The 24,163-nt window shown below is 42.9% G+C and overlaps 1 protein-coding gene across 1 annotated transcript in view; it reads right to left on the bottom strand.

The window, feature by feature from the left end:
- The window catches only part of JAZF1 (JAZF zinc finger 1), a 311,555-nt gene that overhangs the window by 133,776 nt on the left and 153,616 nt on the right, over positions 1-24,163 (bottom strand). The window contains exon 2 of the mRNA XM_075922158.2: positions 18,471-18,543. Coding sequence (XP_075778273.1) covers positions 18,471-18,543 — 73 coding nt within the window. The remainder of the gene's footprint in view (positions 1-18,470; positions 18,544-24,163) is intronic.

Raw genomic sequence — 24,163 nt, 5'->3', positions numbered from 1 at the left:
AAATATGTGCTAACTAAACCACATACATAATGTTCCTTGTAGGCAATTTTAGAATGGTTAAACATCTTTCATTCTAATCTTAAATGTAATTTTGAGAATTCTGAGAATGAATGTGAGATGTGGATTATTTTTGCCCTCTTACTTTATATCTGATTGAACACCACATGGGGAACTCTTGTCAACTTTCTCCGAGTCTTCAACAATACATTCTACAGTGCCCTTTGCATCTTAATTTATCCTTCATTTTTTATTTAAGAATAGAGATGGGGATCTTCTTTTCTGACATGAAATAAAAGAGCCATGCATTTTATAAATCTTGGGTATTCCAAGTGTTGTTTAGTTTAAGGATGTATAAAGGCAGAGTAAGAAAGAGACAGAAAAACAAAGCCAACTGCATAAATCCTTCCAAACCAAAAGGCATTCCCCTGGCACTAAATAAAATTAATTCCAGCACATCTTGTTTAAATTACCATCTGAAGTTTGTCTTGTTCCATCTCCAGAACAAGTCAGATGGCAGAGCGTAAAGATATGACTACATGAATAAAAACACATGATCGACTTAGTCACCACAAACATAAAAATAAGATGAGACAGAAAAATATTATCTGTCAAGTGACATGTTACTTTGATCCATCTGTTTCTGTATTCTGTCACAAATATTCAATCCAGCAGCTACTGGAAGCATCTGCATGCACCTTCCCCTCTAGTGCAAGTGAAAGTAATGTTCTGAGAGAATAATCATACTTTTACGGAAGCATGATATTTAATACCAAAAAGACAGCATTATGTTACAGAAGGGAAAGTTTTATATAAGAAAAAGATGAGAGCGCTGCAGTATTAAACATTATAAATGTACCAACATTTTAAACCACCCAATATATTGGACAGCAACTGAAAAATTCATCAGATTCTTCTGTAGAGATATTCTCATGAATAAATAAAGGATTTGAATAGGATTCGTGAAGAGAAAAATCTCTTCCATCTATTTTCTCTCTCAAGAAGCAAGGCACCAACATTATTAAGAGAAGTGCAATTATTTTGAGGCAAGGAGGCAGGGAGAAGATTTTCTTAAATAATCTTAAAAATATGGGTCATAAAACAAAGACAATTATGTTTTTTTCTTATTAAAAGTCAAATTGATAAGTAAAGTTACAGGTTAAACCATTTTTTAAATAATTCATTTTTGGTATGGCTGGTAAAACCTGAATGTATCAGTAGTTTCATCTTCAAAGTATATTTCATTCATGTTCTCACTCAGGGCTTTGAAACAAGACAGAATTAAAACACGAGAAGAAATCTTGGCCATCTGTTCTGCCTCTCCAAAGCATCAATAAGTTTCAGGGACCTTGGGCCTTTTAGAGAGAGACATGCCAATAACAATACTGACATCAGATAGAAGTCTGGTTCAGTCTGAGAAGATAACCCTTTCTAGCAGCCACATGCCACATACCACACTTATCTTGGAACCTATCTCAACAACAAACCCCATAGCTAACTCTGTTCATATATCTATACAAGCAACACTGTGGGTATGTCTGCACTGCATTCCTTTGCCACGTACAGGGAATGCATTTGCTCTTCCACTTTTTTTTTTTTTTTTTTTTTTGCAGAAGTGCAAGCATGCTCTTTTGGAAGCCCTGTCTTCCTCATTCCATGAGGAAGAAGGGATCTTCCGAAAGAGGAGGATTTTCTGAAATTTGGCCCAGTGTAGAAGGGTCAACTTTCGGAAAAGCCTCTCCCCCAAAAAAAAATCGGAAAAAGCTACGTAAAATGCAGAGTTTAGACCTAGCCTATCACAGGATTTAACCACATAAGCCACAACATCAGGGGTTCATACAACTGCACATCCTCTAATGTGATATATTCCATCAAGTGCCAGCAATGTCCCTCTGCCATGTATATTGGCCAAACCAGACAATCTCTGCAACAAAGGATAAATGGACATAAGTCAGACATTAGAAATGATAACACAGATAAACATGTAGGGGAAAATTTTAACCTTTGCGGTCACTCAATCATGGATTTAAAAGTTGCCATTCTTCTAAAAAGGAATTTCACCAGCCAGTTAGAGAGAGAGTCTTCAGAACTGGAATTTATCTACAAATTTGACATGATTACCCTGAGCTTGAATAAAAACATGAATTGGTTAACTCACTACAAAGCTAATTTCCCCTGCCTTAGACAACCTCATTTTCACATCAAAAATCTATGTATGGGACACATCCAGCCCACTTAATTAGTTTCATTAACATGGGTCCTACAATTAAGTTCTTCTTTTGCTGTTTTTATATCTATACCTTGGATTCTGTTATTTCTACTGCAACTCATCTGCTGAAGTGGGTCTTACCCACTAAAGCTCATGATACTATATATTGGTTAATCTCTAAGGTGCCACAGGACTACTTGGTGTTCTTACTAGGGATGTTCAGATTCATTTAAATAAATAATCATAAAACTGTTGAAAATTTCAGCAGTTGCATGCCAACATGAGGGGAGGGGAACGGGGGGGAGGAGCTGAATATGGGTAAACATGGAATGAAAGCGAAATAATGGCTTCAAGATCTGGCCCTTAGAATCAACGCTATTTTCACAATCTTGTGAAAAGTCATTTTTTAATCATGGTCTGGAAAAACTCAAGCACTGTCTTAGGAGAGAGGGGGAATAAAATAAACTTATTAGAAATGACATGTATTCTCTTTCTTTTGCCTGTGGTTCAGCAGAATGACAATCTATCAGGGTTATGAAATTAACCTGCTGGCAGGAAGGGGAGAAAGGATTAGACTGTTTAGAAGTTTAAAAGATTGAAAGAATTCTATATAATTGGTTCCATAACACTGGATTTCTCTCCCCTTACCCTCCAAGCTTTGAAAGGAAATCTGCAACTTGAGATAAATATATTTATTTCATACATCATCATCACTATCACCACCACCACTCCTTCTCCTCCTCCTCTTGGGGATACTTATCACTGTAGGGTTATTTTTCAACATTTGAAATAACTGGTTTTGCTATGAACATACATTAATATCAATTAGAGGAGTTATTTTAATTATATTGAGATGGTGAAGTACCATTGCTGAAAATAAAAAAGGCCTTCTCACACAGCAGACCAACAAAATATAGTATACAAAGTTTTTAACCTGGACACAATGGTCAAAGAACTTAACATAGGTCATCAGATGTATGCTGATCCCCAGATGCATCAGGAAGTCTATTTGTGAAATCTGCTAGCAACCTGAGGCAACACAGATGGCATTGTAGCTTCATCCTTCACTGGGATCTGATACATATGACTTGAATATTTGCTGACTTTAGAATTATTATCTTGGAAACCTATTTTAGAGGCAAAACAGTGAACATATGTGAAAGATAATACAAAGACATATACTATAAACAGCAGAAACACAAAAGAAAGAAAAATATGCTAGAATGTGTAGCAGTGGCTAACATTTTCTGATGAAACCTCCTGTTTTAATATATGTGTCTAATATGGTCAAAAGATATAGCCCGCTGTTTTCTCAGCAGTCTGCTATATCTTTGGGCCATATTAAATGAAATCTAAACTACTTTAATAGTTTATTTTTTAAAATGTTTGTATCAAAGCATTAAAACTTTGTTACATTATTTCGGTGATACAAAAGTATATGATAAAATTAATCTTAATTTACTTTCTCTTGATGCTTTACAGGTATTATTTTGGATATAGTTCTTGGATGCAATCAAAATCAGTTTTCACTCTTTTACAGCAGATTAATCTGTATTGTTTTTAATATATATGACTATTAAATTGTGTAGGAAAAGGGAGTAATTTGTATTTATTAAGCATATTATTCGATTATATTCAATACATTTCTCTATTTCCGAATAGTTACTTATAAAATATCAGTCATTGTGGCATGTATTTCTGATCTATTTTTAAGCATCAGGGAACTCACCTTTAATGAACTTCTACCTCCTACTTAATGTATATATTTCAGAAAGGGAAATATTCCTTTATCGTTAGATCTGTTCATCAACTTTTCATTAAAAAAAAACAAACACGTGCACAATTATTAATATTGCCACCTTAGAACAATAAAAATATTTCCCCCAGTAATTGCTTTTTTATAATTGTCAGTAATGATCATTTAAAAATAAAGAGGATTTGAAAAGATGGATCCAAAAGGTTATTGTTTTGGGAGGGGTTAGTTTTTGTTCTTTGTTGTTGTCAACTAATGTGTATTAATTAGTGCCTGATATAAACATCTTTCTTGGCATAAACTGGCACTGAAAGATATTTACCATTAGGAATAATAGGTAGTATGTTAGGCCTAAAAACCCTGATAGTACACTTCAAGTACATTATGAGGTACTATAATATGACAGAATTAAGTAGTGCCTCTACTCAAATCCCAAACCAAAGTCTCAGAAACGTAAATGAGTGTCATGTAGGTGAGACTGTTCAAATAATAGACTGAACAAGATTCATAACCACATTAATTAGCTCCAAGGTGCAGCGCACACTAGAGAAAAGTGACAAATCATGTAGATTACTGCCACTGATCTTCACATCTAAATGAAATAAGACAAATAGGTGCCTTGAGCCCTTCTTGTTAACGTGCACAAAAGAAAGATCTCTAAGGGGCAGCAGATGTTGCAGCTCAGCATTCTGAAAAACTACCCCTGAAGGATTATAGAACTGAAGTTTCTTTCTGGATAGCACCAGAATTACAGATCTATATTTCTGGCTAACTTGCAATTGGCTATCTTTGTAATTATATAATGGATGCCAATGACAATATTATGATTTTATTATGATATAGTTATGATAACTTATTTTGAGTAAAATGTATGTGAGCTGTCATGGGAAAGATTATGATTTGCTGAATATGAGTATCCTTTTAAGTTACTGCAGTCTGCTTGTGTGGCCACTTAGGGTGAAAGTCTGCTATTCATATCCAATCAATGTAGTATATTACGCTTAATTTGCATTTTTATTTGCTATGTAATCTGCTTTGATCTTTTTGCTATCCCTTATAACTTAAAATGCATCTTTAGCGGTTAATAAACTTGTTTTGCTTTATCTAAATTAGGGTTGTTACATTGCAGTTAATCAGCTAACTGAATAGTCAAAGGAATTTCCATTGACTACTCGTTCAGTCAATAGCGGGCGCTCACTACCCCCACTGCGGCTCTGCAGTTTAAATGTAGCAGGAGCCTAGCACACAGCAGCCTGGCTCCTATTACATTTAAAATGCAGAGCCGCAGTATCCTGGAGCTGGTTCCCGGATGCTGTCGCTCTGTTCTCCCTGACTCCTCTCCACCCTGACGGAGACGGCTTATTGGGTAGTCAATGAGTCTACAACTCCCTTACATCCATAATCTAAATCAAGTGGGTGGTAATGATAATTCAGGGAAAGAAAACAACAGCATATTCCTATTCACATTGAGGGAGGGGATGACTTTTATGAGCTTCCGCTGTAGAGTTCCCTGTCTTTGCAGCACAAGATAATATAATTTGGGGTTTAAACCCCAGAAGGAATGCATACCTTAGGAACCAGGGGGTACCTTAGCTGAAGCCTTTCTTTCCATGCAGGGGCTAGTTCAGTGCCACATGTACTGCAGCTGGGGGTGTCCTTATGTGAACATATGCTGATGAAAGTGCAGGCTGAAACCTAAAGGGCTTGGCAGTTTGTCACAGCAGTACAGCGTAGAAGGGAGCCCAGGATGGTTGGAGGGGGCAGGGACGTCACTGGAAACCCAGTTCTAAGTGGCATCCCAGGAGAACCAGTCACAACACTATCTTATTGACTTCTAGGTTAATTGCTGAGAGTACATGGCAATGTAATCAGGAAGCAATCAATATTGGTAGGTTAATGTTAAGAAGGGCATTCAGTTAAGTCTCATCGATTTCAGTCACTCATGTGAACACTTGCTACAGACTGTAAACCTCTACAAGCTGAGTTTTACACTGGAGAAACTTATCCTGGTTTCAAGCAAAGGAAAACTCCACCAGTGCAAACAGAAGTCTAGCCAGTCTTCTCTTGTGCATCAGTTCATCCAGGGCTGACAACTGTAATTGCAGGAGATCTGCTACAGAGAGGAGGCCTGAGCCTCAAAGACTGAGATGACCATAATATGGAAGCTGCATTAGGACGTAAGGGACTTCTGATGCTGACAGATCAGGCGCCAGCTCATGTCAAAGTCACCATGCCTCCACTGAATGCTGACTCATGCATAGCTGGAACCAGTCCTGTTCACCTTTGTGGTAGCATCATTAAAATGGAAATTAAAATGATAATAATGCATTTAGAGTTTATTGCATGTTTGAAAGTTATCACATGCATTGATATTGCTATTAATATCTGTGTCCCCTATATTATAACATTTGAATGCTTGTATTATAAGCCTTTGTAAATGTATAAATCACCAGAGAGGAGAGACACATTTAGGCTAGTGTGGAATGCTGATCTGCAAGAAAACCTTCGAGATTTAATCATGCAGCATCCACGCTGTAGGTTGGAAAGAGGTGAGATTGGGGTGCAGAAGGTGACAATGGCCTTGAGACAGAAATGTCCTGGTGGCTGAGCTGCAGCCATGGGGGAATTACGGTTAAGTAATAGTGTGCCAAACCAATTCTGGCAGGGCCACACTGGGGCAATCAGAATGACGCAAGCCTTGTCCTCGATCTTTGACAGGCACCCTGGTGATCAGCAGAATTCAGCAGGAAGACATAAAACAGCTGCCCACAACAGAGGAACGTGTTGGAGAGAGTGATGCAGCCCAGCCATGCAAAAAGAAAAAGTGAGGGCACTTCCTGTTCTGCCTGGTGGCAAAGAGGTCTACTTGTGGAATCTCCCACCTTTGAAACAGCAACTGTGTCACTTTGGGGTCAGGCAGCTACTCACGGGTAGAGAAGAAGGATCAACGCAGTTGATCTGTGAGTGCATTCCTGACACCAGGAAAGTGAAAGACCTCTACGTGATCACATGTTGAATACAAAGCTTCCAAAGGTTCATCACTTTTTAACAGATGGACGATGACTGTGTTCCCCCTGCCTGTTGATATAAAGTAAGAAGGTCATGTTGACTGTCTAAATCTAAACTACATGGCCGGATAGGTGCTGCAGGAACACCTCACACCCAAGGTGGCCTGCTCTGAGTTCTCTGATGTTTATGTGCAGCTGCAGCTCCTGCATGGACCACAGGTCTTAGATGTGCAGCTCACAGAGTTGCGCTCCCCAGTCAAGATCTGAAGCTTCTGTCATCAGCAACACCAAAGGCTTTGAATTGTCGAATGAGACTCTGGCAAGGACCGTCTCAGGGTTGGACCATCACTGCAATGCTGTCAGAACTGCAGGGAGAATGGTGATGACCCCATCCAGATGATCTCTGTCTGGGGTGCAGACTGTAGCTAGCCATTGTTGTAGAGACCGCAGACGGCACCTCATTACATCCACAACATACATACAGATGGGCATGCGATAGCTGGGCTACAGGGCAGAGTGTGTCATCGTGATGGGAAACGTGGATAGGCCTGCAATAAACTCTCTCATTGTACCTCCAATGCGAAAGATTCTAGGCAATCTCACGGTGACAGAGTTGAGAAGTGCTCCAATAAACTCTATGCATTGCACAGGGACTAATGCGGATTTTTCCATGTTTACCATCAGGCCTGGAGACCCGCATGTGTCTAACAGTACTGTAATGGCTTTCTGGACCTGAGATCTGGAGTGGCCCTTGAGTAGCCAGTTATCAAGATAGAGTTAGATCAGGATACCACAACCTCTGAGGTAAGCTATAACCACCAACTTGCATTTTGTAAAACACGCTCGGTGCTGTCACCAGGCCAAAGGAGAGGACCACAAATGGGTAATGATTAGAGTCCACTGTAAATCGGAGGAAGTGCTGGTGGCCCTTGAAAATCACAATGTGAAAATGTGCGTCCTTCAAGTGGAGTGTGGCATGCCAGTCACCCGGATCCAGGGAGGAAATGATGGAAGCCAGGGAGACTAGGCGGAACTTTACGTTGAGATCTTGCAGGTCTAAAATGGGGCATAAGCCCTCTTTGGCCTTCAGAATCAGGAAAAGTACCTGGAGCAGAGCCCTTGCCTCTGAGGTCTGAAGGAACTTCTTGCACCACCCTCAGCTGCAGTAGGGTTTACACTGCCTGCTGCAGCAGATTCTCATGAGACGTATCCCTGGGGGGAGGAGGGGGAGAGAAGCATTTGGGGGAAGGGGAAGGGGTGTGGAAACAAATTGTAAGGTATAGCTTTGTGTCACGGTGCTGAGGGCCCAGTAGTCAGATGCTATGGATGCCCAGACTTGACAGAAAAAAGAAAGGTGGTTGGAGAAACAGGAAAGGGCAGGATCCATTGTGACGACTGGAATGTTGCCCTTGGTTGCACCCACAAAACCGCTGCTTCTGCCCCTTTTGGGAGTGGGTAGAGCTGGCCTGTGTGGGAACAGATATCTGAAGACCCTGTCAGCATCTGAAAGCTTTGGCTTTCTTTGGAAAGGGATCCTGCTTATGCCGGCCCCGTTGACTGCCCATGCTTGCCCAGAGACAGTGACCCAGCATCTTAAGGGTGGTGCGACAGTCTTTGAGGACATGCAGTTTCTCATCTGGTTGTTACAGCCAAAGGGGAAGTATTGAATGGGCTGCTGGCCCTTGGTGGACAGACCAAACAATTGGAGTCATGCCTCTCGCTACATGGAGATGGTGGAAGCTATGGTCCATGTGGCAGAATCAGCTACTGCATCTGAGTCAGCCTGCAGCACTGCTCTTGCCCTCATCCAAAATGGCCTGAACTCCTACCCAGTTGTCTCTGTCTTTCCCACTCATTGACAGCTGACACCAGGGTGGGTATATAGATACTTCAACCCACTGGCAGGCACGTAGTACTTTTGTTCCATCTGCTTCAGAATTGGGGGGGGGGGGGAACAGTGAAGGGATTTGCCAAAGGGCTTTTGTGATCTTTGCCACCCACTGGCAGCATGGCTGGGGACACTGCACGCAGGACATTTAACAGATTGCATCTGAGGGCTCCTTCAGCTCCTCTATTGACAACTCGAGGGTTGAGGTAACCCTTTTCAGGAGCTTCTGGTGAGTTTTGGCATCCTCTCGGGGGACTATCAGCGGTGCCCCCCACGATGGCTTTTCTGGGGATGAAGACAATGATGCAGGCACGAAGGAGCCAATTCCTCAGTCTGGTCCACCGGGCATTCCTCCCCTGGGTGAGCCATCTGGGGCAGTGTTCCCTCTAAGATATTCCATCCATGAGCAGAGTGAGTTTTCTCTTGTGCACCAATACTGAGGTCATGTGCACTTGTTTGTTTTATATAGATATATACAGGGCTCGACAAATAATGCAGTCTACTCACCCGTGGAGAGTAGACTGCAACCCGGAAGAGCCGGGTTTGGGCGATCTGCCCATGAGCAGATCACCAGACAGTGCGGTTCAGCGAGCCCTGTATATATAAAATACATAAATAAAATGTTATGGAAGAAAGAAAGAATACTAAAGCAAGGGATAATTAACAAAGGCGCATGATTGTAAAGGTTTATTTAATATGAAATCTTAATCAAATAAAATGAATACTGCAAAATGTTCAGGAGCCAACTTTCTCTTTTTATAGCCCTCTCCAAGATTCCCTCCCTCCCACTTGGGCTTCTTCCTCAATTAAATCTCTCTCTTCTTCCAGGGAACTATGTTAATTGGCCTTTCAGACTAACATTTCTGAACTTGTGTAGGATACACTCTCCACTGCGCAACTAGGCAACAGCTTCTTGAATATTCCCTATTCACAACTCCTAACTGCTACCATGACACCCAAAACCACCTCAGACACACAGTGATTAACATGCTAGAGTACCATGCTTTTCCCCCACCCAATCCATCCCCCTTTGGGGGTTTGAGAGAGTGATAATGCCCCTCTCTCCAGGCTAAAGGCCAGATTTCATACAGGAAGCATTCCAAGCTATTAGCCCCACACATCATCAGTCCAAGCAGCTACATCAGGTTGTGATCAGACAGGCACTTGGGCTCTGAGCAGTTCTACAGCACATGAAGCTGAGGAGGCATGACCACAGTCATAAAACAAATCTTAACAGTTCCCCCAAGTAGATTTGCATCTTCATGCAGGCATTCATTGCCAGTCTAACGGACTATGGGAATTCTTCCCCCCTGCCACCCTCTCTCCTGTACTCTGCTTCTTGCTTACCATTAGGTAAGTGTGTGATTTTTAAGATTTACAACAGGTATAAAGAGTTCCATATGGCTTGTCCCACTCTTTTACTATAGTTCCCAGTCCCTGCATATGCCATATTTCTCTCTATTCCTCTGAAAGGCTGCTACTCTTTTGCTTGGGTGATTCAAAACGACAAATCAGAGCACTAGATATTATACTGTAGGAAATAATACTGCATTGGTCCAACATTAGGAAACACAAGAGTCTACTTCTAGCTGTCTCATGGACTTGGACATGAGCTTCCTCAACTGAAACGTGGAAATAATTTAACTTACTGCTAGGACCTGTGGAAGATCAGTACCAGCAACATGGGCAGTCAGATTTCATGGTCACCCTGATGTGCAGCAACTCCAGGCCACTGGGCATGTCTGAAGTTAGGAGCCATGAGTCACAGCTGAGCCAGGTAGGAAACAAGAGCTAAAGCCAAGAAGGGTCAGTACTGAACTGGAAGCCAAAGAGCCAGAGCCTCTGGCCAGAGCTGGAGCAGTCAGAGAACAGGATAAGTTTCATGGATCAGAACAAGGCTGGAGCTGGAAACTGGGATAGAGTCGAAGTCAAGAACTGGGGCTGAAACCAGGAGTTAAATAGAAACGGGCAAGGTCTCTAGCAGTAGCCAGCCAGGATCAAATTTGTTGCACATACAAGTTGTGGGTTCTCCTCTTTGCTGTGTCTCCTACCCTTTGTCTGTGTTTTCTTTTTAGCCCAGTGGTTTTCAACCTTTTCTATCATTATGGGTCACATATACAGCCTGTGATACGTTATGTGGAACACAGGTTGAGAACCATAGCACCCCTCCCCCAAAATGCCTTATAGTTCACTGTGCCTGATGGCCCCCCATTTGTGAAGGGGTCTCTGTGGGACAAATGAGGGGAGTACTGGGCAGCCAGAACCCTGCAGTGCAGGGCCCACAGCCAGACCTGGACCCCACCATGCGAGCCAAACTCCACCACACTCAGCTGGGCAGCTGAACCCTGGGGCCCCATGGCAAGTGTGGGGCACCAGGGTTGTGGTGTGACTACTCCTGGGGCTGAGGCCACGGTGTTGCTGTCTCCACTGTCATAGCTGCACCACAGCCCGGCTCCAGCTCCCGCCCGCCATGTGGCCCACCCTGGGAGCAGCTGAGCTGCGTGGTCGTTGCCCAGCTGTTCCCAGGGCAGGCCTCATGGCAGACAGCCACCGGAGGTGGAACTGGGGCCGCGGTCAGTAGGAACAGCCTCACTGCAGCCCCAGATAGAGGCAGCAAAGGGAGGGGGAAGGAAAAGGGGTACTTCAAAGGGGCAACACCGCACAGCTGAGCAGGGATCAGCTGTGCAGCACTGCCACGTGTGGAGCTGGGGACTCCCCAGCTGATCCCAGATTCTCGCAGACTTTCAGCAGAACCCGGGATCAGCTGAGGAGTCCCCAGCAGACCCCAGGTTTTGGGGAAATGCCATGAGGAACCAGTTGACCCCAGCTCTGTGTGGCATTTCAAATCAGCAGCGTGGCATGGAGCCCTGGGTCAGCGGGGGACTCAGAGGCCAAAGGCTCACCTGGATGGCAAAACTTTCGGAGTACCTAAGGTCACTGTCTGACTCTGTTAAACTTTTTACATTGCCTGAGAAGTTTACACTTAACAGGTTAGTGACATATAAGTAGAGAACTCACAATCACTTTGGGGTTTGTGCCCTGGCTCTTCACTGTTTGTCCTAAGTTTGGTACTCATGCTTTTGAGCCATTGCAGGGCAGCTTGACAAGAACATAAAATATTCTACCACCTATCTTCCTGAAAACAATCATTTCAGGGTTTGCAGGAGGAAGTAAAAGATACACTCTCCTCTGCTCTCCACTTCTGCTGCCATTTTAATGTGATTACAGCAGCCAGGCAAGACATCATACAAAAATTCAAGATGTAGATTGTAGTTATATGGGTCATGCTCATTACCTAATGATGACCTACCAGCGACAATGTAGTCTGCACAGGAATGACTCCTCACCAGCTCTTCTTCTGGCCCCACATGCTCAAAATATATTGATTTTATAAACAAGTTTTAGCAAATCCCAAAGCATTAAGAATTCTTATTTTCTCATACTCCATGAAAATGCATGGCCTACACAGAATACATTGACTATCAAAACCTACAGAAGAAGATTATTTTAAGGTCTGGACCTCACAACAGGAACCAGTTTAAGTTCTATTTCACTTTGCAACCATAAAAGCGTGCTTTAAAAAGTACATTCAGTAGCTGGCATCTGATATTTAACAGTACGCAACATATTTATGACATGTACTAGGCTACACAATCTGAGAACATAGCCTGGGCATTACAAGGCAGAGCCCAGCTCTAGCATATGTAGATGGGAAATCTAATTATGTCTTTTTAGTGGAATGGATACTGCTGCTCTCTTGAGCTACATAAAGTAGGTGGTTCAATGAAACCATTGCTTTAAAAAGTGAAAAAATTAAATTAAATTAAATTAAATGACAGCAGGTTGACTTGATACCTAAATCAGATAAGGTCTATATGCACAAAAAAGTTAAGATTATTGACGCAATTAATGTTAGTTCCATAGAATTTCATCACAAGTGAAACATTTGGGCAAAATAACCACTCATTGAAAAGCTTCAGTCACACACAATTTAAAAGGAAGACAATCAATATGAAATCTAGAAAATTAGAGTTTAAAGTTGTTTCCAATATTAGACATGATCCTGAAAATACTCTTGGCAATTCCTGTGACTTTACAATAACCTTTTCCTAATTTTTTAAAAGCTTTTCAAGCTCAAATACTTATGCAGAAAACAAACACACTGGTGATTGAGGAAGATAAAAATATGCTCTTTAACTTTGCATTAATAGCATACAAAAATATATAATACAAATGTTTTTTAAGTTTGTGGTATTCCTTTAGATTTGTCTTTAAAGAGTTATATTTGCTCCAGGAAGAATAGCAGTTATAACCACTGAGGAGAAAATCATAACAGTGACAGTAATTATCAACCATAGGTATCTTCTTTTGAGTGGTAAAAATAATCACTAAACCACACCACAGTACAGTACTTACTTTCCTATATTTCCCCTATCCCAAATTGTATGGTGGATTTTGGATGGAGGGGAAGGGAAAGGTATCTATTATCAAAAACTAAGATGGAACCAACACACTGTTTTATGTATAATTTAGGCAAGTTTAGACTTATTAGGTTGGTATTGAAATCTATTCTCAGTACTTTGCCGTGAGATCTAGGTTCACTTTCCCCAGGCTTATGAGGTTGAGAGCAGTGACAGACTCAGATTCCTATCTCAGGTTCCAGAGACCACAGATGGGAGGTAAAAATTGGCATCCTAGCTTTCGATTTGATAATCCCATATAGTGCATGTCTCAAATACATATCTTCCAAGTGACTGGGTAACAAACAGGAAGAATTAGAGGCCCTGGCCCAGCCCAAGAACTATGATAACAGAGACTGGGTGGGATGACTCGCATGACTGGAGCGCTGTCATAGAAGGGTATAAACTGTTCAGGAAGAACAGGCAGGGGAGAAAAGGAGGAGGAGTTGTACTGTATGTAAGAGAGCACTAGGATTGCTCAGAACTCCCGTATATAGAGGGAGAAAAGACTGTTGAGAGTCTAAGGGTTAAGTTTAGATGTGCAAACAACAGCAGTGATGTTGAGGTTGGTGTCTGCTACAGGCTGCCAGATCAGGCTGCCAGATCAGGTGGATGAGGTAGATGAGGCTTTCTTCAGACAACTGAGAGAAGTTTCCAGATCGTAGGCCCTGGTTCTCATGGGGGACTTTAATCACCCTGACATCTGTTGGGAGACCAATACGGCAGTACACAGACAATCCAGGAAGTTTTTGGAGAATGCTGGGGATAACTTCTTGGTACAAGTGCTGAAGGATCTGACCAGGGGCCATGCAAAGTTTGACCTGCTGCTCACGAACAAGGAGGAACTAATAGGGGAAGTAGAGGTGGGTGACAACCTGAGAAGCAGTGATCATGAGATGGTAGATTTCAGGATCCTGACCAAAGGAAGAAAAGAGAGTAGTAAAATACACACCTTGAACTTCAGAAAAGCAGACTTTGACTCCCTCAGCGATCTGTTGGGCAGTAACCCCTGGGATGCTAACATGAAGGGGAAAGAAGTCCAGGATAGCTGGCAGTATTTTAAAGAACCCTTATTGAAGGCACAGGAAGAAATCATCCTGATGCGCAGCATGAGAAGCAAATATGGTAGGAGACCAGATTGGCTTCCCGGAGAAATCCTTGTTGAACTTAAGCACATAAAGGAAGCTTACAAGAAGTGGAAACTTGGACAGATGACTAGGGAGGGGTATAAATGTATAGCTCAAGAATGCAGGCGAGTTATCAGGAAGGCGAAAGTGCAATTAGAACTGCAACTAGCAAGGCATGTGAAGGGTAACTAGCAAGGCATGTGAAGGGTAACAAGAAAGATTTCTACAGGCATGTTAGCAAGAACGGGGTGATCAGAGAGCGTGTGGGGCCCTTACTGGATGAGGGAGGTAATCTACTGACAGATGATATTGGGAAAGCTGAAGTACTCAATGCTTTCTTTGCCTCTGTCTTCATGTACAAGGTCAGCCCACAGATAAATGCACTAGGTAACACAATATGGGAAGACGGTGGATAGCCCTTGGTGGGGAAAGAACAGGTTAGGAACTATTTAGTAAAGCTAAATGTACACAAATCCACGGGTCCGGATTTAATGCATCCGAGGGTACTGAGGGAGTTGGCAAATGTCATTGAGGAGCCTTTGGCCATTATCTTTGAAAGTCATGAAGATCAGGAGAGATCCTGGATGATTGGAAAAAGGCAAATGTAGTGCCCATCTTTACAAAAGAGAAGGACAATCCAAGGAACTATAGACCGGTCAGTCTTACCTCAGTCCCCAGAAAAATCATGGAGGGCATCCTCAAGGAATCCATTCTGAGGCACTTGGAAGAGGGGAAAGTGATCAGGAATAGTCAGCATGGATTCACGAAGGGAAAGTCATACCTGACCAATCTTATTACGAGGTAACTGGCTCTGTGGATATAGGAAAGTCAGTGGATGTGACTTTAGCGAAGCTTTTGATACGGTCTCCCACAATATTCTTGCCAGCAAGTTAAGGGAATGTGGATTGGATAAATGGACTGTAAGATGGATAGAAAGCTGGCTAAAAAGTCGGGCTCAGCGGGTAGTGATCAATGGCTCAATGTCAGGTTGGTGGTCAGTTTCTAGCAGAGTGCCCTCAAGGATCGCTTCTAGGACCAGTTTTGTTCAACATCTTTATTAATGACCTGGATGAGCGGATGGATTGCACCCTCAGCAACTTTGAAGATGACACTAAACTAGGAGGAGAGGTAGATACACTGGAGGGCAGGAATAGGGTCCAGAGAGACCTAGACAAATTGGAGGATTGGGCCAAAGAAATCTGATGAGTTTCAACAAGGAAGAAGTGTAGAGTTCTGCACTTGGGACGGAAGAATCCCAAGCATTGTTACAGACTGGGGATCGAATGGCTAAGGAGCAGTTCTGCAGAAAAGGACATGGGGATCACAGTGGATCAGAAGCTGGATATGCGTCAATGGTATGCCCTTGTAGCCAAGAAGGCTAATGGCATATTAGGTTGCATTAAGAGGAACATTGCCAACAGATCCAAAGAAGTGATTATTCCCTTTTTTTCCAGCTCTAGTGAGGCCACATCTGGAGTATTGTGTCCAGTTCTGGGGCCCCAACTACAGGAAGGATGTGGACACATTGGAGAGGATCCAGCGGAGGGCGACCAAAATGATTAGGGGGCTGGAGCATATGAGGAGAGGCTGAGGGATTTGGGTTTGTTTAGTCTGCAGAAGAGAAGAGTGAGGGGGGATTTGATAGCAACCTTTAACTTCCTGAAGGGAGGTTCCAAAGAGCCTGGAGAAAGAATGGCAGAACAAGGAGCAATGGTCTCAAGTTACTATGGGAGAGGTCTAGGTTGGATATTAGGAAAAACTATTTCCCTAGGAGGGTGGTGAAGCACTGGAATGTGTTACCTAGGGAGGTGGTGGAATCTCCATCTCTAGAGGTTTTTAAGTCTTGGCTTGACAAAGCCCTGCCTGGGTGGATTTAATTGGGATTGGTCCTGCCTTTGCCAGGGGTCTATTCCAGCTCTATGATTCTATGACTTGAAAAAAAATCCCAAGAAATACTGAATTTTCTGTTTAAAAAAATCCCCAAATTAGAAGCATGTTGATTTAACCAAAACAGGGAAACTGGTTTTAAATGAATATTCCCTATATTATAACTGTGTTTTTTTCTTTTTTTATATTATGGATTATTGGCAGTTAGTACCTCTATATCTATGGCTACATTTTTACCTATACTTTTTGTCCTTTTATATAGGAACGTTTTAACTGATTTATTAAATACTTAATTTGGATTATTCGTTTATATAAAAATTTAAAATACAATACTAACACAGTGCGTGTGTGATACTTCATGTTTATTTAGTTAAGGCTAAACTGGGGCTTTGCTAAAATGGTTTACCTGGACTGCCTCAGGAGCAGACCAGATCTCCCTCACACAATAGGACTCCTGGTTCAGCCTTCCCTCAGGGGAGAGTACCTTAAGCTGAACCAGCCTTCTGCCTTGCACAAACTATTTGTCTCTGTGCTGGCTCAGCTGAACTGTTGCATGTGCAGGAGGGGGAGAGAAAGTCAAGGCTCCAGCTCCTCCCCACTTATGCCCTGCCCACCTGAATAGGGTAAAAAGAGGGAGGTGAGGTGAGGCCGCCATGTGAGAGACAGCTAGCCATCCAACTATCCTGCACTGGCACATATCAAGGCTCAAAACTGCAAATCATGAAATCATGTTACCTCCCTGTGACTATAGCCCCTTGTTGTAAAAGCTGCAGCAGGGAGGTGTAATTCCCAAACAGGATAGGCGTACATACACTGACTTTACTCAAGCTAGTGTATTAACAATAGAAGTGTGGCCACATCAGCATGGGCTAGCTACCTGAGTACAAGCCTGCAAGCCAGTGCCTGTGCCATCACAGCCACACTGCTGTTTTCAGCACACTAGTTTGTGCAGCATTAGCACAGATAGGTCTATTCTAGCTCTGACTTACACTTCTCAAGAGTTGTGTAGACATAGTCCTAAATAACAATACCACACAGAGAATTATTTAATAATTCAGCCATATAAATTAGACTTCAGTCACAGAATTACAAAGGCTGATAATGTCGAGGCCATGTATTTATGTCAGTCCTGATTCCACACACGTAGGCGGCCTCTTATCCCCAAACAGAAAATTACTCAAGTCAAAAAGGCTCCTGATGTACTCAGTGGTTTACATGTCTAGCTCAGACTGCAGTCTCTTAATTTCTAGGACTCTTTTCCCTCCACTGCTTTTAGTTTCTTCACTACTTTTTCTCATAGAAATGGTTTGTCTTTGCAAAAGCTTATGCTAGCTGACATGCCAAATACATGCGAGCTTTAAAAAGACTTCTCTTGACAGCTGCAAATGAAGTGATGTAGGTTTGTTTGAAATAAAATCATACCAATTTGCAACCATCTCCAACTAATCATCTTGATTAACCCAAATATATTCTGTTATAGGCATTTTAAGAAAGAATATTTTAAAATTCTCAGGTTTTAAGTATTGGTTTTAACTAGGGATGTAAAACTGTGTTTTAAAACGTAACCACTAAAAATCATAGTAGGTACCCATGCTGCAGGCTCTGCTTACATATGCTTAATATTTAAATAAACTTTATACTGCAGAGCCCACAGCAAAGCTGCCCCAAGAGCAGGGTGGCAAGGGCTATTGAAGACCCCACTACCAGGGAGGAGTTTTTGCTGCAGGGACTGCCAGCCCCACTCCCCGGCAGCCAGGATGTAACCTGTGGTGGAGGGGGCATGGCTGGTCACACCCACCCTGACAGCAGCCCTCTAATGGGGGCGAATAGGGAGCTGCTCCAGCCCCCTATCAGATAACCAGTACCCGTAATCCTCACCTGTTAAGAGTGAAGCTTACCGGTTAACCTTTTACATCCCCAGTTTTAACATAAAAGGTTTAATACTCAGCCCAGGGTACACAACTATAAAAATGATCAGACATTCAGTAAACTATGTAAACACTTTCAGAAGTTAGCAAATGTGCAGTATAAATTTTTTTAAAAAGATGCATGTAGGTATGTGCACTGCTCTGGTATATTTAGCATGCACATATTGCAGGCAGCCCTAGAAGGTCATACTTACAACTGAAACAAAGGCTTACCTGTTAATGTAACTTAGAGCAACATATGTTGGCTGTTGTAGTTCTTGCTTCTCTAACACACGTGGGTCTGTATCTGTAATAAAAATTCAAATATGAATTTGCTACATTTGCACTGAAATATAGGAGTCTGTATGCAACATATCTGAAGAATAAAAATGTAAAATAGCTAAACCCTTTCTTAAAATAAGCTACGTACAACACAATCATTTGCTCATTCATTCATAAACAACATGATATTGTATTGCATTACTTTTCCTGGGAATTCCAAACATCAACAGTGATAGAATTTCCACCTGGTTATACAAACTTCATATCCCACTCACAAATTATTACATTAGTTTTCATTCCTTACAATAACAATCTTGGCATCATTTCTATGATTTAGACTGTTAAATATGAAATAGAGTCAAGAATTAAAGATTTCTTGAGAGATTTCTAAATCTGATCAACAAATTGTGACCCTTTACAAAAGGGCCAGTTTTTCACAGGCAGTTGTTGGTTGAGGTTCATCACCTATTTATCTCTGTGCACAAAATTCAGCTTCTCATTCTCCCCTATGTGTTTATTAGGGCATAAGCTTTTGCAGGTAAAACTCACTTCATCAGATGAATTGGAGTGAAAGTTACAGAAACACCACTCCAATTCATCTTATGAAGTGGGTTTTATCCACAAAAGCTTATGCTCTAATAAATCTCTTAGTTTCTAAGGCTACATCTACACAGCAGCATTATTTTGGAATAACTGATTTTATTCTGAAATAACAAAGAGTGTGTCTACACAGCAAGCCATTATTTTGGAATAATTATTTTAAAGGTTACTCCTGTAACCTTCATTTCACAAGGAGTAAGGGAAAATGAAGGAAGAGCGTTCTTCCTTTGACTTCCCGCTGTGTAGACAGCAAAAAGCCAAATTAAACTATTTCGACTTTCTATACAATTCACATAGCAGAAGTTGCGTAGCTTAATTCGACTTTTGCCCTGCTGTGTAGACGTGCCCTAAGGTGCCACCAGACTGCTTCTTGTGTTTTGCAGATACAGACTAACACAACTTTTCCCCTATGTACAGTAAACTTCCGATAATCCAGCACCTTTAGGACCCAGGGGGTGCCAGATTATCAGATTTGCCGGACTATCAGAAGGGGGGACTATGAGGTGTCTGGGGTGGGGGGGGGATGCCACCCCAGACCCCTCATAGCCCCCCCTTACGATAGTCCGGCTCTGCCCCAGGGCATCCCTGATTCAGCCGCTGCTGGTCAGTTTCAGCAGCAGCTGAATTGGGGATGCCTGCAATAGAGCAGCTGGGGTGCTGCCGGGTTGGTCCCGCAGCACCAAGGGGCGGCGCTACGGCACCAACCCAGCAGCACTCCAGCTGCTCTTGGGGACGCCTGGGACAGAGCAGCTGCGGTACTGCCTGGTTGGTCCCCTAGCGCTGCCCCTCGGGGCTGCGGGACCAACCCAGCAGGACCCCAGCTGCTCTGCCCCAGGGGTCCCCAAGTCAGCCGCTGCTGAAACAGATCAGCGGCTGATTCCAGGAAGCCCGGGGCAGAGCAGCTTTGCCCCGGGCTTCCTGGAATCAGCCACTGATCTGTTCCAGCAGCGGCTGAATCGGGGACCTCTGGGGCAGAGCAGCTGGGGTCCTGCCGGGCTGGTCCCGCAGCGCCGTCCTTTGGCGCTGCGGGAGCAACCCCACAGCACTCCAGCTGCTCTGCCCAGGCATCCCCAAGAGCAGCTGGGGTGCTGCCGGGTTGGTCCAGCAGCTCCGAGGGGCAGCGCTACAAGACTAACCCGGCAGCGCCCCAGCTGCTCTGCTCCCGGCTTCCCGATTCAGCTGCTGGTCAGTTTCAGCAGCAGCTGAATGGGGGAAGCCATCAGGAGTCCCGGAGCATTGGATGCCAGACTAATGGAGTTTTACTGTATGTTGTTTTCACTCTTTCAATCAGAACGTCACATAAAATACATATGCAACAAAATGTATGTTCAGCAGAGGATTTCCCTTAGGAAGCAAGCATTTGTTAATTCCCACTAACACTGACCATACAGTTCAAGAATGTGGTTTTATGCACTATTGTTGTTCAATTCAACCTTGCATTTATCTAAACAAAGAAGCAGACTTAGTCCATGCCATTGAAACGAAGAACATACACATTTTTAAAACAAAAAAAGTAGCGTTTTTTTTAAACAGAAGAATCTTGATTTAAAAAAAAATGTTTTAAAAAGCTTCAATGCAAAAAGTGCATCAATCATGCATATGAACATTACCATGCATGCAGTCATTATCACAAGCTGTATGTATGGCTAACAACACTTTTGTGGACAGCTTATGTTTCCTAACTACAAAGAATGCAGACTGTTGTTCTAAATAGCTCTCTAGTACTGCTAATAAACATCTTTCCTTTCTCATTGCAAAGAGTATTCTCAACACACATGCAATATGCTAAACTGAACCCATTTTCTCCACATAACTTTAAGGCATGTTATTTTTCAACCACTCATTTCCCTAATATTGTCATAGGTGCTTTTGAGCTAGTTGGCAGCATCTGTATTCTGTTTTAAAACATTCCAATAATAATATTAGGGCCCAATTCTTTACCCTACTCAGGTAAAACTTCCATTCAAAAGGAACAGCAAAGTTTTGACTGAAGAGTACAAGATGATTCACCCCTCAGTTCTACTCAGAAAAACTTTCCCCAGATGCTCCTCACCCCAAGATTTGGTCAGTGGCAATTCAGACTATTAAATTTGACAACGTACTTCACCAACATGTCCAAACATAGATGGAAACTTACAATGCTGATATATTTGATTGAGTTTTAGAGAACTGTCACATATACATACATAGTGTCAAGAGGATTAACAACCCATAGCCAATTACTTTTAACAAAAAACAGACCTTTTCTTATGCCTGAAAAGTAGATGCAGACTACAGAGATTACAGCGTTCACCAACACCCAGTGCACAATACTGCTCTAACTGAAGATAGTGAGGAATCAATTATCTTATATGTTATCTTTAAACTCCACTCAACCAAGGATGGCAAGCTCAAACACAAAAAAGATCTCTTATGTGCTTTTGCCTTACTGTGAAATCTCCATTCATTTAGCAGACCAAGTATACCACGTGCATCATGATGAACTCTGTTAAGATTTACATCTTTGTGGTTAAAGGTCTACCATAGGACTGCCTCCATATAAAACGTCTGCAGAGCATTATCCCAAGTTGGGGTCATCCTAAAACTGCTTCAACCCAAGTTTAAACATCTGTGGTTAAATGACTGTAGCTTCCCTAATCCAGTTCTTAACTTGGATTAACCTTCATCAACAGTGAACAGCCTGTGACTGAATGAGGCGACTTTGTGGCTGGTCTGAGTCAGTGTTATATGTATGCATGGGAGAAAAGGGCTAAGGGAAAATATAGTGGCACATCCACCACCTTTCTGCTTTATGGGAGCTGCTCCCCCTAGCATTAATTGAAGATAAGAAAGCACACATGATGTTCATCTTGATATATCAGAACAGGGTGTGGGAAACTGTTTACCTAGCATCTGCGCACAGAACAGTTCAAAACTGAATCCTCAAATCACGGTTTGTAGCATTTTTGTAGTCTTTTATTGGACTAAGTTACATGGAGCTTCTGTTCACAAATTGTCCACGAACAGGTAGCAAAGATCTCATATTATTCAAACTGATGAAGGAATATCTTCTGTGAATGATTTTTGGTTGGCTAATCATTTGGTAATTATATTTTATGCATAGTTCTGTGCTGGGTAGCTGCACAAGTCATGCATTATTCCTTCTGTTCTCTGGCTGGATAACATACATCACTAATCAAAAAAAAGCAAGTGAGATGTACTATGAAATTTCTGATTACAGGCAGTCCCCGAGTTACGTACAAGATAGGGACTATAGGTTTGTTCTTAAGTTGAATTTGTATGCAAGTCGGAACTGGCGTCCAGATTCAGCTGCTGCCACTGAAACTGACCAGGGGCTGACTACAGGAAGCCGGAGGCAGAGTTGCTCTGCCCCCAGCTTCCTGGAATCAGCCTGATCAGTTTCAACAGCTGCTGAATCTGGAGCCTGGGACAGAACAGCTGGGGCGCTGCCCGGTAGGTTCCCACAGGACCAACCTGGCAGCACCCCAGCTGCTCTACCCAAGGCGTCCCGCAACAAAAGCCTGGTCTGCTGGGGGGGGGGGGGCGCACTAGCTGCACCCCCTCCCCCCCAGCACACCAGGGAGACCCGAGCAAAGCCGCACAGGCGGAGGGACCCCGCCGCCGCCCGTGTGGCTTTGCTCCTGTCCCCCTGGTCTGCTGGGGGGGGGGGAGTCCAGCAAAGCCGCTGGACCCCCCCAGCAGACCAGGGACACCCGAGCAAAGCCGCCGCCTGGGGCAAACGAGCAAACTAGCGGCTTTGCTCGGGTGTCCCTGGTCTGCTGGGGGGGTCCAGCGGCTTTGCTTGACCCCCCCCCCAACAGACCAGGGAGACCGGGAGAAGCTTTTCTCGCCCCGTAAGCTTTTCTCGTTTGTAAGTGCGGATCCGACATAAGTCGGATCCGCGTAAGTCGGGGATTGCCTGTACTTAAAAAACTGCTTTTGCATTTGCACTTAAAAACTTGAGACCTAGAACATATGCAAAAACATAAAAGGGTAGTAAATATGCTCAAGCTGAAATTCACTTTCAAATGTAAAGTTCCAAAAATATTTTCCACTAGACGAATGAAAACCACATTTGCTTCCTAAATATTTATTTGTCCCTATGATAACATAACTTACTTGAACATAGTATCTCTTATCAGAGATTCTCAAAGCACAATTATTCATTGGCTTTTGGGTGGAGCGTTACACTCCATCTACAAAGGAGGGTGAAGCAGTGGGCATAACAAGCAGTTGCTACTGCCTCCTGAGCTTTTGGATATTCTGTTTCACTCCTCCAAACAGCTTTCACTGGAGCCTCACAGTATTTGGTTCTGCACAACTACAACAATTCTCTCACTCCTCCAGCCTTATGTTCCAGTCACATAGGAAGACAAGACACAACGGGAATAGTTTAATTATACCGAAACGTTACTGACTTAACATATCCTGGGACTATTCAGCAATAAATCATGTGGTGAAGGTCTTTTTTTTTTTCCTTAATTGCTTCCACTTATTTGGAGGAGGGCTACCATCCACCCTCTCCTTTTGCAACCTGGTCCCAGCCAGCCCATTGCTAAGACCTGCACCATTCTCCCCTCAGAAACAGGGTAAGAGGAATGGGAAAAACAGGGAGAGAGGATTTTGACTCTGCTGTACCAGATGTTAGAAACCTCAACCTCCTTTTTCCAGCTTCCTTAGGGGATGTCTCTTCCTACATCCACTTCCAATTCCTCTTTATTATAGAAACTGTATTTCTTCTCTGTAACGATAGCCACAGCGGATACCTGCCACACTTGCTATCCACTTAGGCTATGTCTACACAACAGCATTATTTCAGAATAACAGATATTATTCCAAAATAACATAGTGCACATCTACATGACAAGCCATTATTCTGAAATAATGGAGAGCTGGAGGTCATCTTACTTAGACTCTTGTAACCCGTAAGGGAAGTCGAAGGAAGAGTGTTCTTCCTTCAACTTCCTGTGTGTAGACAGCCCCAAAAGCAGAAATAAGTTCCCCCCAGCACCAGCCTGACATAAGCTACACAACTGACGTTGCTC

Source organism: Pelodiscus sinensis, chromosome 2 (assembly GCF_052426305.1).
Source record: "Pelodiscus sinensis isolate ZL-2025 chromosome 2, ASM5242630v1, whole genome shotgun sequence".
In the NCBI taxonomy this organism is placed as follows: domain Eukaryota; kingdom Metazoa; phylum Chordata; order Testudines; family Trionychidae; genus Pelodiscus; species Pelodiscus sinensis.
Note: the sequence above shows the minus strand (reverse complement) of the source record. Positions and strands in the feature narration are given on the sequence as shown.